At 45.6% G+C, this 17,528-nt stretch overlaps 1 protein-coding gene across 2 annotated transcripts in view; it reads right to left on the reverse strand.

The window, feature by feature from the left end:
- LOC136165563 (cytochrome P450 4F6-like) overlaps positions 1-17,528 on the reverse strand; it is a 32,871-nt gene that overhangs the window by 13,183 nt on the left and 2,160 nt on the right. For both annotated transcript variants that reach the window (XM_065932027.1, XM_065932028.1), the window contains 7 exons: positions 10,844-10,988; positions 10,194-10,247; positions 9,974-10,101; positions 5,424-5,545; positions 4,208-4,478; positions 3,555-3,621; positions 3,231-3,360 (listed from right to left, as the gene is read on the reverse strand). In XM_065932027.1, the coding sequence (XP_065788099.1) occupies positions 3,231-3,360; positions 3,555-3,621; positions 4,208-4,478; positions 5,424-5,545; positions 9,974-10,101; positions 10,194-10,247; positions 10,844-10,988 (917 nt within the window). The remainder of the gene's footprint in view (positions 1-3,230; positions 3,361-3,554; positions 3,622-4,207; positions 4,479-5,423; positions 5,546-9,973; positions 10,102-10,193; positions 10,248-10,843; positions 10,989-17,528) is intronic.

Raw genomic sequence — 17,528 nt, forward strand, 5'->3', positions numbered from 1 at the left:
AACTCTTCCAGAAAACTGCAGAGGAGGGTAAACTTCCAAACTCCTTCTATGAGGCCACCATCACTCTAATACCAAAACCAGACAAAGATGCCACCAAAAAAAAAAAAAAAAAAAAAAAAAAAACCACAGGCCTATATCACTGATGAACATAGATGCAAAAATCCTTAACAAAATCCTAGCAAACAGAATCCAACCACATATTAACAATATCACACATCATGACCAAGTGGGCTTTATCCCAGGGATGCAAAGATTCTTCAATATCTGCAAATCAATCAATGTAACACACCACATTAACAAACTGAGAGATAAAAATCATATGATTATCTCAAGAGATGCAGAGAAAGCCTTTGACAAAATTCAACATCCATTTAGGATAAAAACCCTCCAGAAAGCAGGCATAGAAGGAACATACCTCAACATAATAAAAGCTATATATGACAAACCTTCAGCAAACATTATCCTCAATGGTGAAAAATTGAAAGCATTTCCCCTAAAGTCAGGAATAAGACAGGGGTGCCCACTCTCACCACTACTATTCAACATAGTTTTTCAAGTTTTGGCCACAGCAATCAGAGCAGAAAAAGAAATAAAAGGAATCCAGGTTGGAAAAGAAGTAAAACTCTCACTATTTGCAGATGACATGATCCTCTACATAGAAAACCCTAAAGACACCACCAGAAAATTACTAGAGCTAATCAATGAATATAGTAAAGTTGCAGGATATAAAATTAACACACAGAAATCCCTTGCATTACTATATACTAACAATGAAAAAACAGAAAGAGAAATTAAGGGAAAAATCCCATTCACCATTGCAACGAAAAGAATAACATACTTAGGAATAAATCTACCTAAAGAAACAAAAGACCTATATATAGAAAACTATAAAGTACTGATGAAAGAAATCAAAAAGGACACAAATAGATGGAGAAATATACCATGTTCATGGATTGGAAGAATCAGTATAGTGAAAATGAGTATACTACCCAAAGCAATCTATAGATTCAATGCAATCCCTATCAAACTACCAATAGTATTTTTCATAGAACTAGAACAAATAATTTCACAATTTCTATGGAAATACAAAAAAACCTCGAATAGCCAAAGCAATCTTGAGAAAGAATGAACCTGGAGGAATCAACCTCCCTGACTTCAGGCTCTACTACAAAGCTGCAGTCATCAAGACAGTATGGTACACACAAAGACAGAAATATAGATCAATGGAACAATATAGGAGGCCCAGAGATAAATTCACACACCTATGGATGCCTTATCTTTGACAAAGGAGGCAAAAATATACAGTGGAGAAAAGGCAATCTGTTTAACAAGTGGTCCTGGGAAAACTGGTCAACCACTTGTAAAAGAAGGAAACTAGAACACTTTCCAACACCATGCACAAAGATAAACTCAAAATGGATTAAAGATCTAAATGTAAGACCAGAAACTATAAAACTCCTAGAGGAAAACATAGGCAAAACACTCTCTGACATAAATCACAGCAGGATCCTCTATGACCCACCTCCCAGAGTAATGGAAATAAAAGCAAAAATAAACAAATGGGACCTAATTAAACTTAAAAGGTTTTGCACAACGAAGGAAACTATAAGCAAGGTGAAAAGACAGCCTTCAGAATGGATAAAATAATAGCAAATGAAGCAACTAACGAAAGAATTAATCTCAAAAATATACAACCAAATTCTACAGCTCAATTCCAGAAAAATAAATGACCAAATCAAAAAATGGGCCAAAGAACTAAGCAGACATTTCTCCAAAGAAGACATACAGATAGCTAACAAACACATGAAAAGATGCTCAACATCACTTATTATCAGGGAAATGCAAATCAAAACCACAATGAGGTACCATCTCACGCCGGCCAGAATGGCTGCTATCAAAAAGTCTACAAACAATAAATGCTGGAGAGGGTGTGGAGAAAAGGGAGCCCTCTTACAATGTTGGTGGGAATGCAAACTAGTACAGCCACTATGGAGAACAGTGTGGAGATTCCTTTAAAAACTGGAAATAGAACTGCCATATGACCCAGCAATCCCACTTCTGGGCATACACAACGAGGAAACCAGAATTGAAAGAGACACGTGCACCCCAATGTTCATCGCAGCACTGTTTATAATAGCTAGGACATGGAAGCAACCTAGATGTCCATCGGCAGATGAATGGATAAGAAAGCTGTGGTACATATACACAATGGAATATTACTCAGCCTTTAAAAAGAATACATTTGAATCAGTTCTAATGAGGTGGATGAAACTGGAGCCTATTATACAGAGTGAAGTAAGTCAAAACACCAATACAGTATACTAATGCATATATATGGAATTTAGAAAGATGGTAACAATGACCCTATATGTGAGACAGCAAAAGAGACATAGATGTATAGAACAGACTTTTGGACTCTGTGGGATAAGGCAAGGGTGGGATGATTTGAGAGAATAGCATTGAAATGTGTATATTATCATATGTGAAACAGATCACCAAGCCAGGTTCGATGCATGAGACAAGGTGCTCAGGGCTGGTGCACTGGGATGACCCTGAGGGATTGGATGAGGAGGGAGGTGGGAGGGGGGTTCAGAACATGGAACACATGTACACCCATGGCTGATTCATGTCAATGTATGGCAAGACCCACTACAATATTGTAAAGTAATTAGCCTCCAATTAAAATAAATAAATTTTTAAAAAAAGAAAAATCCCTGGAATAGACTATTACATGGGAATCAGAGAAAAGAACAAAAATTAAGAGAAATGAGTCTTTTCAAGGAAAATACAGCTTCAGGCAGAAAATTAAGAGAGGGGGGGAAAGACTTCATATGCTGAATATATATTCAGTGGCATCTGTTCTACACATATTATCCCAGTACTCCAAATAGCACTGTGGGGGCGAGATTCCCCATCCCATCCCCAATTCATAGAGGAGAAAAATGGTATTCATAAAAGGAAACTGATTTTATCAAAGTGACATAGCAAGTTAGTAGGGACATTAATGTGGATGCTCAGATCTTTCTGTCCCAAAAGCCTACAAACTTTCACCTGCTATTCTAGGTGATACCTAGGTGATTACTAGGTATCAGACCCTGCCTCTGGGCTCTGCTCCTATTCCCACTGAGCAATAATTATAGAATCAACAAAAAAGATCTTTCCAGGTTCCCACCTGGAAAGTAGAGGCAGTGGGAAGGGTTCAGGAGCACACCATGAGGACTTGCACTCACCATTCAATCTCTTTAGGCTCGCGGCCCCTCAGGAGCTCTTGTACCTCCTGCCGGCAGCGCTCCTGGTATTCTGGATGCTTTGCCAGGTTGTACAGGATCCAGGAGAGGCCACTGGCTGTGGTGTCATGGCCTGAGGGGCAGCCAGACAGGCTTGGGTCTCTGGGCTACTTCAGCACCAAAGGGTGGACCATGCCAAGCCACCCTTCCCCACCTCCCCGCAAAGAAGATGGGAAGGATAGGCAAGATGGGATGATCCAGCACCCACCAAGTCCATGGGATGAAGATACCCCTGCCCATTCTCTAGTCCCACACTGGGACCCTCACCCTCAAACATGAAGGTGTCAGCTTCAGCTCGGATATCTTCATCTGACAATCCCTTCCCATCTTCATCCTGTAGAGAAAGCAAGATCCCCAGAGTCATACCAGCCACCTGAGCCTAACCTGAGATTGTCCCTGAAGCTCCATCATCCAAGCAGCATCCTTCCCTCTTCATCTTCATAGCCCACTCCACCCCAGGGGCCTCCTCCCTGGTCTCCTGCCTCCTGTTTACTCCTTCCAGGCAGCCTTCTACACAGTCACATCTGAAACTTCTCTCTGACCTGCCCCTCCCTTGCGCGAGCATCCTCTATGACTCCCTAGCACTCTCTGGATCAAGTCCAAGTTCTTTAATCCAACCTTTGAAACCAACATCCAATCTACCTCTTGAATTGAGATCCCAGAGAAGCCCACCTTGAGGCTTTCTGGGTGCCTTAGCAGTAAAGAATCTGCCTGCAGTGCAGGAGCTGCAGGAGACATGGGTTGATTTCTGGGCTGGGAAGAGCCCCTGAAGGAGGGCATGGCAACCCACTCAGTGTTCTTGCCTGGATAATCCCATGGACAGAAGAACCTGGTGGGCTACAGTCGATAGGGTCACAAAGAGTTGTACATGACTGAAGCAATTTAGCATGCACACACACACATACACACAAGAAGCCTACCTTGGCCAGCAGGAGCACATCAATGAAGTCCAAAGTCTTGGTCTTAGTCTTGGTTTTGAGGAATTCTTGGGAACCCTGACTGGTTAGAGTATGACGCCTCTTCTGGATGACGGCATCTGTGAAGTCATGCACCAGGCGGCAGGCCCTGTAGAAGCGCTTCCCTTCAGGGGTAAGGTAGTACAAGAAGTCCACGTGCAGGAAGATCTGCTCAATTCGTTTCGTCACCAGGGCACTGAGCTCCAAGATGGCGGCAATATATTTGCTGGGTTTCCTACAGGGTCAGACCAGAGAAAGCCTTAAGAAGCAGTACTGTGGAACTTCCCTGGTGGTCCAGTGGTTAGGGCTCTATGCTTCTACTGCAGGGGGCATATGTTGGATCCCTGGTTGGGAAACTAAGATCCCATAAGCTACATGGCATCACCAAAAAAAAAAAAAGAAGAAGAAGGCCATCTCTCCTTAGAAACTCTGATTCCTAATAGGAAGTCTTGGGAACCCTGATCACTTCTGGATTTCAGATGTTTTAAGCTACTGTCTTCCTTCATGATCTCATACTGTGAGGAGCACTTCTGGTCAGTTACCCAGGACCACATCCCATTCAGTCACATTTCTCTCTCTGACCACCATCTCTGTGAGCTCCCTCATGTCCTAGACATCAGGGCAGAGCATGGGAATCACCCTCATCTCTCCTCTCTCCCACACAATATCTGGGCCTGCCAATCTCTTTCTCAGTTTTCCCCAAATCCACCCCATTTTCTCCACCAAGCTCAAACTTCCTCCCCTCTGTGGTCTCCTCACATCCTGTGTCTACACAACAATCAGTCTTCTCTCCAGTCAGATATCCAAGCTCATCTTTGACCAAGATCCTCATGTACCCAAAGGTCTTCCATGGCTCCCAGGAAACCTGAGGATGAAGTTCATATTATCTTTGTCTGGCTTCAGATTGTCCTGAGGATAGAACTCTGCCCATTCCTCCAACCTCATACCCAAGATGTCTCCTCACAGCTACACAGGCTCTGCTCATCCTGGCCTCCTGGCTTTTATCAAACAGTTCTGCCTACCTGCAAGAGTCACTCCTTTTCTTTCCCTTCCCTGTCCTTCAGCATCCAGCTCTGACCTACATCCTCCAAGAAGACCCTTCTGATTACCTTGGTCCATCCCCCCTCACCCTCTACTCCCTCTACTCTTCATGTTCCCCAGGTCCTTGGCTGAGACTCACTCTTGGCAATTGCTGTCATAACTGAAGACGCATTTCTGCAGACTGTCCAGGGTCATGAGGCTGATGTGTTCAAACATGTCCATACGAGTGCTGCCCTCCAAGGCCAGGCGTCGCCACTTAGCCTAGACACAAAAGAGAGCAAGGTTAGGGCTGGGACTTCCCCCTCATGAGTCCCTGCCCAATCCCAACCACCTGGTTGAATTCCATGAGACCCAGCCTTTTGGTCCTGTGCTCCAAACCCCCATCCCCAGGGAAGACCAGGCTTGAGTGAGAGTGGAATCCCCTACTATCAAGACATGAAGACCCTACAGCTGGGAGTCAGGAGACCTGGACTCAAGGTCCAGCTCTGCCTCTTATGTTCTGTGTGCCCTGGGTTAACCCGTTGCTTTCCATTTGGCTTTTCCACTATCCAATTCTTAGTAGCAGTTAAGATGACCTGTTCAAACTACCTTGCAATTGCACTCATTTCACATGCTAGCAAGGTAATACTCAAAATTCTTCAAGCTAGGTTCCAACAGTATATGAACGAAGAACTTCCAGAAGTACAAGTTGGATTTAGAAAAGTCAAAGGAACCAGAGTCAAATTGCCAACATTCGTTGGATCACAGAGAAAGCAAAAGGATTCCAGAAAAACATCTAATTCTGCTCCATTGACTACATGAAAGCCTTTGACCAGGTGGATCATGACAAACTGAAAAATTCTTAAAGAGATGGGAATGCCAGATTACCTTACCTGATGCTTGAAAAACCTGTATGCTGGTCAAGAAGCAATAGAACTGGACATGGAACAATGGACTGGTTCAAAACTGGGAAAGGAGTACAACAAGGCTGTATATTGTCACACAGTTTATTTAATTTATATACAGAGTACCTCATGCAAAATGCCAAGCTAGATGAATCACAAACTGGAATCAAGATTGACAGGAGAAATATCAACAACCTCAGATATGCAGATGATACCACTATAATGGCAGAAAGCAAAGAGAAACTGAAGAGCTTCTTGATGAAGGTGAAAGAGGAGAGTGAAAAGCTGTCTTGAAACTCAATATTCAAAAAACTAAGATCATGGCATTCACTCCCATCACTTCACGGCAAACAGATGGGGAAAAGGTCAAAACAGTGATAACTTTTATTTTCCTGGACATCAAAATCATTGTGGATGGTGATTGCAGCAGTGAAATTAAAAGACACATGCTCCTTGGAAGAAAAACTATGACAAACCTAGACAGTGTGTCAAAAAGCAGAGACATCACTTTGCTGACAAAAGTCCGTACAGACAGAGCTGTTTTTTCCCATCAGTTCAGTTCAGTCACTTGGTTGTGTCCAACTGTTTGTGACCCCATGAACTGCAGCATGCCAGGCCTCCCTGTCCATCACCAACTCCCGGAGTTTACCCAAACTCACGTCCATTGAGTCGGTGATGCCATCCAACCATCTCATCCTCTGTTGTCCCCTTCTCCTCCTGCCTTCAATCTTTCCCAACATCAGGGTCTTTTCAAATGAGTCAGCTCTTCACATCAGGTGGCCAAAACATTGGCGTTTCAGCTTCAATATCAGTCCTTCCAATGACACCCAGGACTGATTTCCTTTAGGATGGACTGGTTGGATCTCCTTGCTGTCCAAGGGACTCTCAAGAGTCTTCTCCAACACCACAGTTCAAAAGCATCAATTCTTCTGCACTCAGTTTTCTTCATGGTCCAACTCTCACATCCATACATGACTACTGGAAAAACCATAGCCTTGACTAGATGGACCTTTGTTGACAAAGTAATGTCTCTGCTTTTTAATATGCTGTCTATGTTGTTCATAACTTTCCTTCCAAGGAGTAAGTTTTAATTTCACGGCTGCAATCACCATCTGCAGTGATTTTGGAGCCCAGAAAAATAAAGTCTGACACTGTTTCCACTGTTTCCCCGTCTATTTGCCATGAAGTGATGGGACTGGATGTCATGATCTTAGTTTTCTGCATGTTGAGCTTTAAACCAACTTTTTCACTCTCCTCTTTCACTTTCACCAAGAGGTTCTTTAGTTCTTCTTCCCTTTCTGCCATAAGGGTGGTGTCACCTGCATATCTGAGGTTATTGATATTTCTCCTGACAATCTTGATTCCAACCTGTGCTTCATCCAGCCCAGCGTTTCTCATGATGTACACTGCTTATAAGTTAAATAAGCAAGGTGACAATATACACAACCCTGACGTACTCCTTTTCCTATTTGGAACCAGTCTATTGTTCCATGTCCAGTTCTAACTGTTGCTTCCTGACCTGCATACAGGTTTCTCAAGTAGTCATGTACAAATTTGAGAATTGGACCATAAAGAAGTCTGAGGGCCGAAGAACTGATGTTTTCAAATTGTGGTGCTGGAGAAGACTCTTAAGAGTCCCTTCGACTGCAAGGAGATCAAACTTATCAGTCTTAAAGGAAATCAACCTGAATATTTATTGGAAGGACTGATGCTGAAGCTGAAGCTCCAATACTTTGGCCACCTGATGTGAATAGCTGACTCACTGGAAAATACCCAGATTCTGGGACAGACTGTGGGCAAGAGGAGAAGGGGTTGACAGAGGATAAGATGGTAGGATGGCCTGACTGACTCAATGGACATGAGTCTGAGCAAACTCCAGGTGATAGTAAAGGACAGGACAGCCTGGTGTGCTACAACCCATGAGGTTGCAATGAGTCTGACCCAACTTAGCAACTGAACAACAACAAAGATAACCTGCATTGGTGTTGCACAAACCTAGTTAGAATACCTGCTTCACTAGGCATAGCTCACTTACTAAATGAGCTATCTTGGGCAATCTCCCTAACCTCTCTAACCTTCCATTTCATTATCCTTAAAGTGGCAATTATAATCATCTCTACCTCATAGGATTGTGAAAATAAATTAGACAACACATGCCATGGACCTGGCTCACTGTTCCATTTCCTTCTCCAGGGGATCTTCCTGACCCAGGGATTGAACCCATGCCTCCCACATTGCAGGCAGACTGTTTACCCTCTGAGCCACCAAGGAAGGCCCTTCTGATATACAATAATTGTTAAATAACTTTTAACTATCATCATCATCACTATCACAGTGAAAGACAACTGCAAATGGGTCCCCATTTCTTCATCCTTCCTTTTACTTTCACTCTTTGCAATGAGATTTCACAGCTCTTTCATTAGGAGGTGCAACCTCTTTCTCCACCTGTTAAGTCTGAACTGAGCTGGGACTTGCTTCAGTCAACAGGAGATGGTGTGCTAGTTCCCAAACTAGGTTTCAAGAGTTATTACATGTTTCTGCTCATTCTCTTGGAGCCCAGTCTCCACCATGCAGTCAAGCTCAGGTGATGAGAGCTACAAGAAGATGAGAGACAAGTGCAGGAGTCCATTGTCCCACCAAGGCTATCCTAAACCAGTTGACAGCTAGCCAAGCTCTGAATACATGCGAAAGCTAAGCCCAGAACATCAGAGCTGTCTATATAACCCACCCGTGACCACAAATGCATGCATGATTCCAACCAGGATGAGAAGAATGACTCAACTGATGTTTCATCTCATGAAAAATAATAAACACTAATTCTTTCAAGTCCACGAGTTTTAAGGTGGTATGTAATGCAGAAAGAACTGCTGTGCAATGTTCATCATTTCTGTCCTGAATTTACAGAGCTTCCATGAGGCAGACTAGCAACTAAAACTTTCCGAGTACCTAATATGTGCCAGGAACCTGATTCCATTACGTCATCTTGATCACCCTTTTGTTGCTGTTCAGTCGCTAAGTCCTGTCTGACTCTGCAACCCCATGGACTGCAGCACGCCAGAATTCCCTGTCCTTCACTGCCTCCTGAAGTTTGCTCAAATTCATGTCCATTGACTCAGTGATGCTATCTAACCATCTCATCCTCTGCCGCCTTCATCTCCTTTTGCCTTCAATCTTTCCCAGCATCACGATCTTTAAAAAGGGGTAGCTCAAATGGTAAAATGGCAACCCACTCCAGTATTCTTGCCTGGAGAATCCCATGAATGGAGGAGCCCGGTGGGCTACAGTTCACCGGGGTCGCAAAGAGTCGAACATGACTGAGCGACTTCACTTTCACTTTCACTTTCAACTGGTAAAGAATCTGCCTGCAATGCAAGAGACCCCAGTTCGATTCCTGGGTTGGGAGGATCCCCTGGAGAAGGGATAGACTACCCATACCAGTAATCTTGGGCTTCCCTAGTGACTCAGCTGGCAAAGAATCTGTCTTCAATGTGGGAGACCTGAGTTCGATCCCTGGGTTGGGAAGATCCCTTGGAGAAGGGAAAGGCTACCCACTCCACTATTCTGGCCTGGAGAATTCCATGGACTGTATAGTCCATGCGGTCGCAAAGAGTAGGACACAACTGAGCAAATTTCACTTTCACTTTCATCCCAGTTTTACAGATGAGGAAACTGAGGCTTAGAGAGGAAAATCAGTGACCCCCTCCCCAAAGCCATCCAGCTGAACCAGGATTCCAGACCATATGTGTTTGAGCCCATTCCCCCTTTCCCAAGGCTCCAGGTGGGACCCTGGGTTCAAGACACTCACATGCATGATGTCTGTGCTCTTGTTGAAAATCTTCATATACGGCTTCAAAATCTCGAAGTGGAAGGCGGGTGTCAGCAGGCGACGGTGGCTGCTCCACTTGTCACCAGCACTCAGCAGGAGCCCATCCCCTAGCAGAGACAGCCACGGGGAGTGGGCAAAGGAAGACCTTCCTCTGGGTCCCCAGGGTCATCCGCAACCCCCTTCACAAACAGTTACTCACCCAACCAGGGCTTCAGGAAGTTGTAGAAAAACATATCCTTGGGTATGATGGTGGCTGACATAAGAAATAGAACATCAGGTGCCATGGTGGATGGGGGGGAAGGAATAACTTGTGGTGGGGGCTGGAGGCTCCCAGAAAGGGTTCTGAATTTCTCCTCCAAGCCAAGAGGAGAGGAAGCTGGGAAGAGATAGTTGGGGGGGGGGGAGGAAGGGGGACCAGACCAGGCTGCAGCACAGAGTGGACCCCATCAACACAACCCTATGTGCTTAGACACACCCCAACATGACACAACACATCCCAGCACACCTTGACATGACTCCTACGTGGCCCAGAATGTCCTAAATCCCCAAGCACAGCACAGCACACTGCAAAATGCACTTTTAGGCACCAGGGACAGCATGCTTGCCCCAGCTCTCTGACCTCTCCTGGAGCATCTAACATGGTGGACCAACACTGTTGATTTTCCACCACCCAAAGCTGAAAAAAGACATTGACAACCAGAGAGAACTTGAGACTTTCCCAGAGTCACCCTGCAGGTCTCTGTCAATGCTGTCCATTCTCCTGCTCAACCTGGTCTATCCAGGAGTGGGAAGGGCTTGGGAGCAGGGGCCAGGGAAGAGGCTGGGAGGGGTTGCTCCTGGGAGAGATACCTGAGGCCTGGAGCAGAGGGGCAACGAAGTTAGGGTGGACAAACCGCAGGATGGGGAAAAGGGGCCCCATCCACCAGAGGTGGACGTCGCGGAAGGAGTGGCCCAGCTCCTCCACCAGCCGCATGCCCTCCTCATTGCTCTGTGCCTGGGAACAGGTGGGGTTGAGGCCAGGTTTGGCAGGAGGTACCAGAAGCTACACCCTCCTGCTTCATCCCCCTACCCACCACACCCACTCACCCCCTTATCCTCTTCTGCCTAGATTGTTGATCTATACTCTCTCCATCTGAGTCAACTTTTCTCTGTTCATCTCTGTCTTTTTTCATGTCTCTCTATGTGCCTCTCTCTGTCCCCTTATTCTCTTCATCTCTGTATTTTGACTGAGAGAGAGGGGAGAATGGCAGGAGAGAGAGAGAAAGAGGGCAGAGGAGAGAGGTGGGAGGAGATAATGGGTGGATGGATGGATAGATAGATAACCTACTAATCCACTGATCATTAGATGAAGGGAGGATAGATGGATGAATAGAAAGATGGATAGATGGGTGACTAGATGATAGTTGGATAAGTGATAGATGGGTAGGTATAGACAGATGGTAGGTGACAGATAGATGATGATGTGTGGGTAGATGGAAAACATATAGATAAATAAGCAGATATGACAGCTGTGATAGAAAGTAGGTAGATGGATTGATAAATAGGTAGAAGATAAATATGTTTGTATCTGTGTATATGTATATCTGTGTATATATAAGACAGGCACTCACGCTTTCACTTCCAGGCCTTTGAGTGCACTAGTCCTCTCCACAGAATATACTTTCACTTCTTTGCTTTTAAAAAAAAATGCCTATTAATTGTCCCAGACCCACTTCCAACAACTCTTCCTCCAAGAAGTCCTCCAGCCTGCCCCAATGGCAAAAGCCCTACTTCCTCTCTGGGCTCCCCCAGCCAGTGTCTCTCCCTCAGACCCACCCAGACCACACAGGATCAGGGATATCTCTAATCCTGTGTGACCAAGATTGGAGGGTCCTCCACAACAGAGCCCAGAGCTCAGTCTCTGCAAGGATCCCCAAGCGATGTTCAGAACACCAGAATGGGGTTGGCAAATAAATGAAAGGGGGAAGAAAAAGATGACCTAGGGTGCCCAAGAGCAGGAGGGACCCTGGACCTGCAGGAAGTGAAGAGAAGTTTGCCAGTGAGGGGCTCACCACCCTCAGAAACGGCCATGACACCCACTACCACCTGTCCCAGGCGGACACCTGTGGTGTTGGTGACAGATCAGGCAATGTCATGGTGGCAGAAAGTGATGAGGAAGATGATGGAGCCCAGCCAGACCATAAGCCCCTGGGGGCAGGTGAGTGAAGTGGAGTGAAGTCCCTCAAGCCCTGCACCGTTGGGAGGACCTGCAAGGAAAGCAATAGCCATCCCTCCCCTAAAAGAAGCTGCTGCAGTGAACAGTGTGTGGGAACCTGCACAGATGGAGGGGATCTCTGCCTCCCCCGCTTCTTCATGCCAGAGATGGGAGGGACATGGAGGCTCTCCAAGTCCCAGGGGGGCACCCCAGGGCAGGGAGGAGACATTCTTTGCCTACAGGGAGGATGACCTTAGCTCAAAGAAATCATTTTTCTCATCCTGGGAGTGGTGCCAGCCCCAGGGGTGGACACAGGAGAAGATCCCTATGGAGGAGATTTGTTAGGAGCAGGGTGGATTCAGGACTTGTCCCTGGGTTTTGAGTCCACATCCTTTCATGTTCTGGCCCATCTGCATAGCCTCAAATTCCTTCCATGGTTAAGGGTCTACAGTCCTGGGACTTTCCAGCCCTGGCTGACCCCAAGGGACACAGGTTAACTCTGCCCATCAGTCAAGACATCCCCTGTCACCTTTGAACCCCTTCTGCTGACAAGGCTCTATGCATAGTGCATCCTGTCTGTCTGTCTAGCTAGCTAGCTACTGGGTTGGCCAAGGAGTGTGTTCAGGTTTTCCATAACATCTTACGGAAGGTTTGAATGAACTTATTGGCCAACCAAATATCTAGATATAGACATCTATCTGGTACCTCCTGTCTATCTATTTCTCACAGTACATCCTAGCTATCTATCTCTGTCCTGAACCTATGGACACTACCATGCTGCTACTATTGGTCTTTAGTCTCTCAGTGGTGTCCAACTCTTTATAATCCCATGGACTATAGCCCACCAGACGCTTCTCTCCACAGAATTTTCCAGGCAAGAATACTGGAGTGGGTTGTCATTTCCTTCTCCAGGCGATCTTCCCAACCCAAGATCTTCCCAAGAAGCAGTGCTAGAACCTGCTTCTTGGACACTCCCATAAACCATGCCAATTACAAATGAAGAAACTGAAGCCATATCCCCCAAAAGAAGAAGAAGGGAGAGTTGCTTTCTGGTGAGGCACCCTCTCCAGTCCCTCAGGACACCCCATACAAGCCCTCAGGTTCTCCAGGCAGGTGACCATAAGTCATTTTTACCTTTGTGACCTGCTCCTTGGCTCACTGGGAACTTCCCAGGTGGCACTAGCGGTAAAGAATCTACTTGCAAATGCAGGAGACACAGGTCCAATCCCTAGGTCTGGAAGATCCCACTCAAGTATGCTTGCCTGGAGAATCCCAAGCACAGAGAAGCCTGGTGGACTACAGTCCATGGGGTCGCAAAGAGCTGGACGTGACTGAGTGACTGAGAGCGCACACACTCTGCTCCCTGAGTACCCTGAGGCATTTGATAAGTTCAGCTCAGAGAGGGAGAGGAACTTAGCCAAAGTCACACAGCAGGAGATATTGGAGGAGAAAAGCATGATTAAGACCAGCCTCCACAGCCAAGCTTGGATGGGGAGTCAGAAGAGTAACTTCATAGAATTCCAGCCGCCTCTGGGGCTCTCTGAGAACATTATTCCAAGTGAGAGGGTAAAAGGCAGGAAGGCCAGGTGTCTCCAAACGGAAGAAATAGGCTGCAAGTGTCAGACATTTTTTATCTCTCTCTTAAGCGGCAGGAGGAAACAAACTAGTGATATATATTTTTTTCCTTTCTCTATACAAATTTAAAAGGAGGTTTCTCTTAAAATACTGTGTTGCCATGACACCTGGTTCCATGTGAAGTTAACTATTCTCAAACCTTGAGTTAACCAATGCATTTTTTTTATGGAAATGTTTGTCTTAAGCTATGTTAATGTACTGTGCATTTACCCCAGACTCTGTCTTCAAGTCGGTTTGCCTAACGGCTCAGAACCAACTTGCCAAAGGAGTATGTTATACTCAGACATCGTTCCCCTAAACTATGTAAACGAAACTATTTGTATTGTAATCTGCCTTTCTACAAGATTCAAGTCAATTGTTTTATGGCCCGGGGATGACTCATCTGGTGCCAAGATTATCCCAAAGTAGATCTTATGGATGAGGGGGCTGATGCCATTCTCTGAGTTTCAAGACACTCCTTTCTTTCATTAACAAACTGCTAGTACCTATATAACATCCAGCTAAAAACTAGCAGTGGGGCACTCTTTCTGCCCCCTTTTGATGTCTATGTCAGAAGCTCTCTCTACCTCCTTTATACTTTAATAAAACTTTATTACACAAAAGCTTTGAGCGATCAAGCCTCGTCTCTGGCCCCGTATTGAATTCTTCTCCTCTGGAGGCCAAGAATCCCGGCGTCTTTTCAAGTTCCAGCAACAACCTTTCACAAGCCCTGTAATCTCAGGCAGACTTTACAATGTGCTTGGGATGTACTGTTCTGTGAGATGCTGGTCTGGGGGAGGAGGAGAGAGGAGCTGGACACTTGTGCCTTTGGCCTTGGATGAAAAAGGGAAGTGATGGCAAGTTACCCAGGCCTCCACCACAGTATTACCAAACATTTATTTAATAGGATGGGCCACTGTGTATATCATGTTTGTCCCCAGAGCAAGCACCTAGTGTGAGAGATGGATAATAAATAAGTAATGAACAATTAACTATTCAACCATGAGCAAGGGCAAGTCCATAAAACTGTGCTCATTTCACATTCTAGCAAGGTAATACTCAAAATCCTTTAAGTTAGGTTTCAACAATACATGAACTGAGAACTTCCAAATGTACAAGCTGGATTTAGAAAAGGCAGAGAAACCAGAGATCAAATTGCCAACATCAACTGGATCATAGAAAAAGCAACAGGATTCCATTAACTGCTTCTTCCACACTAAAGCCTTTGACTGTGTGGATCTCAGCTAACTGTATAAAATTCTTAAAGATATGGGAATACCAGACCACTTTACCTGTTTCCTGAGAAACCTGTGTGCAGGTCAAGAAGCAAAAGTTAGAACTGGACATGAACACAAGACTGGTTCAAAATTGGGAAAGGAGTACAACAAGGCTGTATATTATCACCCTGCTTTTTTAACTTACATGCAGAGTACATCATGAGAAATGCCAGTCTGAATGAATCACAAGCTGGAATCAAGACTGCCCAGAGAAATATCAATAACCCCAGATATGCCGAGGATACTATCCTAATGGCAGAAAGCAAAGAGGAACTAAAGAGCCTCTTGATGAGCGTGAAAGAGGAGAGTGAAAAAACTGGCTTAAAACTCAACATTCAAAAAATTAAGATCATGAATTCTGGTCCCATCTCTTCATCACAAAGAAACTGGAAAAAATGGAAACAGTGACAGACTCTATTTTCTTGGGCTCCCAAGTCACTGCAGATGATGACTGCAGTCATAAAATTAAAAGATACTTGCTCCTTGGAAGAAAAGCTATGACAAACCTAGACAGCATATTAAAAAGCAGAGACATCACTTTGCCAACAAAGATCCATATAGTCAAAGCTGTGGTTTTTCCAGTAGTCACGTACAGATGTGAGAGTTGGACCATAAAGAAGGCTGAATGCCAAAGAATTGATGCTTTTGAGCTGTCATTTGGAGAAGACTCTTGAGAGTCCTTTGGACTGCAAGATCAAACCGGTCAATCCTGAAGGAAATAAACCCTGAATGTTCATTGGAAGGACTGATGCTGAAGTTTTGAAGCTCTGATATTTTGGCCACCTGATACGAAGAGCTGGCTCATTGGAAAAGACCCTGATGCAAGGAAAGATTGAAGGCAGGAGGAGAAGGGGATGACAGAGGATGAGATGGCAGCATCGACTAAATGGACATGAGTTTGCGCAAACTCCAAGAGATGATAAGGGACAGGGCAGCCTGCTGTGCTGCAGTCCATGGGGTTGCAAAGAATTGGACGTGACTTAGAGACTGAAAAACGGCAACAGAAGGGCAAAGTCAGAGAACAGAGTCTGGGGGAGTCAAAGGAAGCTTAGAGAAGATAGTTATACCCGAGCCAAAAATGGAAGGATGAGGAGGAATCCAGGGGGTAAACACAGGAAGGGGAGTGCTTCCTGCAGCAGGAGCAAAAACCCTGCAGTGGGAAGAGTTTGGTTCACTGAAGAGATAAAGCAGAAGCTCAGAGTGACCATGACATGCACAAGGCTAAGGAGAACCGCAGGTGCCAGCCTGGAAACATTTAGTCTTTATCTTCAGAGCGATAGGCAGTCGTCGAACAGTTTTCAGCCAAGAAAGGGCAGGACCTAAACTGAACTCCAGAAAAGTCTATCCAGGGCTAAAGAGAGAGAGAGGATGGAGGGGATGCCAGTGGCAATGAGGAGACCAGAGAGTAGGCTTGGCAAGGATTCCTGGAGAAAAATGATGGTGGATGGGGCCATGGGTGATAGGAGATGCAGAGAGGGACAGACTGAGGACAGATTGTGGAGGCAGCACATTAGGACTGGGGGCATTGGTAGGAAAAGCAGGCAGGCTCAGGGACCCCAAAGTATGGGATGTGGACAGCTGGAAGGATGGACTAGACTTAGGGCAGGGGCAGGATTGGGGAGGGAGCCATGAGTTCAGATTCTTAGCAAAGAATGAGGTGTTTATGAGACCCTCCCCCTTCACGTGAGAAGAGGAGGAAGGAGCTGGATGACCTTGGGATCAGGAGAGATGTGAACTTGAAATTCACTTACAGAGGAAACTGATGGTCGCCTTACGAGTTGGAGTCCTAGGTGAGGAAATGTCCTCAGAAGAAGGAGAAAGGGTTATAATGCTGGGGGTGGGGGGTTCCTCACATGAAAAGATGGAACAAAGGAGGAGCCAAGAGGAGACAGAGGGGCTATGGGGAGGTAGGGGAGAGACCAGAGGAGGATGTGTCCTGGAACCAAGAGAAAAAGCAGGATTCAGGAGGACAGCATGGTCTGCAAGCTCAGAGAGTACTGGGAGTTGGATGAGATGGGGCTGAATGGAGTCCATGGGGTACGGAGACCTAGAGACCACAGCCATCTGGCAGGAGCAGATGCCAGGTGGAGGAGGGGACCAGACTGGAGCAGGAGAGAGCAAATGGAGAAAGGGAGGCAGTGAGTGAAAACAACTCTGAAACAGCAGACCAGAGGTTTTGTTCAGAAGAAAGCCCACTGGGAATGGGCAGGTGGGGGTATTAAAGTCATCTCTTTGTCCTGTTTTGTGACCTCTAGCATCATCGTGGAGAAGAGATCAGAGTACTTTGAGGGTTTAGCTCTTATCCAAAGCATCATGAAGGAAAACCCGATTGGCCAGACACCGCAGCCCAAGCACAAAGGATGAGAATCTAAGCTAAAGGTATCTGAGGCAGTAGGATGGAAAGGAAGCCATTGGACTAGGGTGTAGAAGGGACTGAATATCCTGGCAG

This window comes from Muntiacus reevesi, chromosome 1, assembly GCF_963930625.1.
Source record: "Muntiacus reevesi chromosome 1, mMunRee1.1, whole genome shotgun sequence".
In the NCBI taxonomy this organism is placed as follows: Eukaryota; Metazoa; Chordata; class Mammalia; order Artiodactyla; family Cervidae; genus Muntiacus; species Muntiacus reevesi.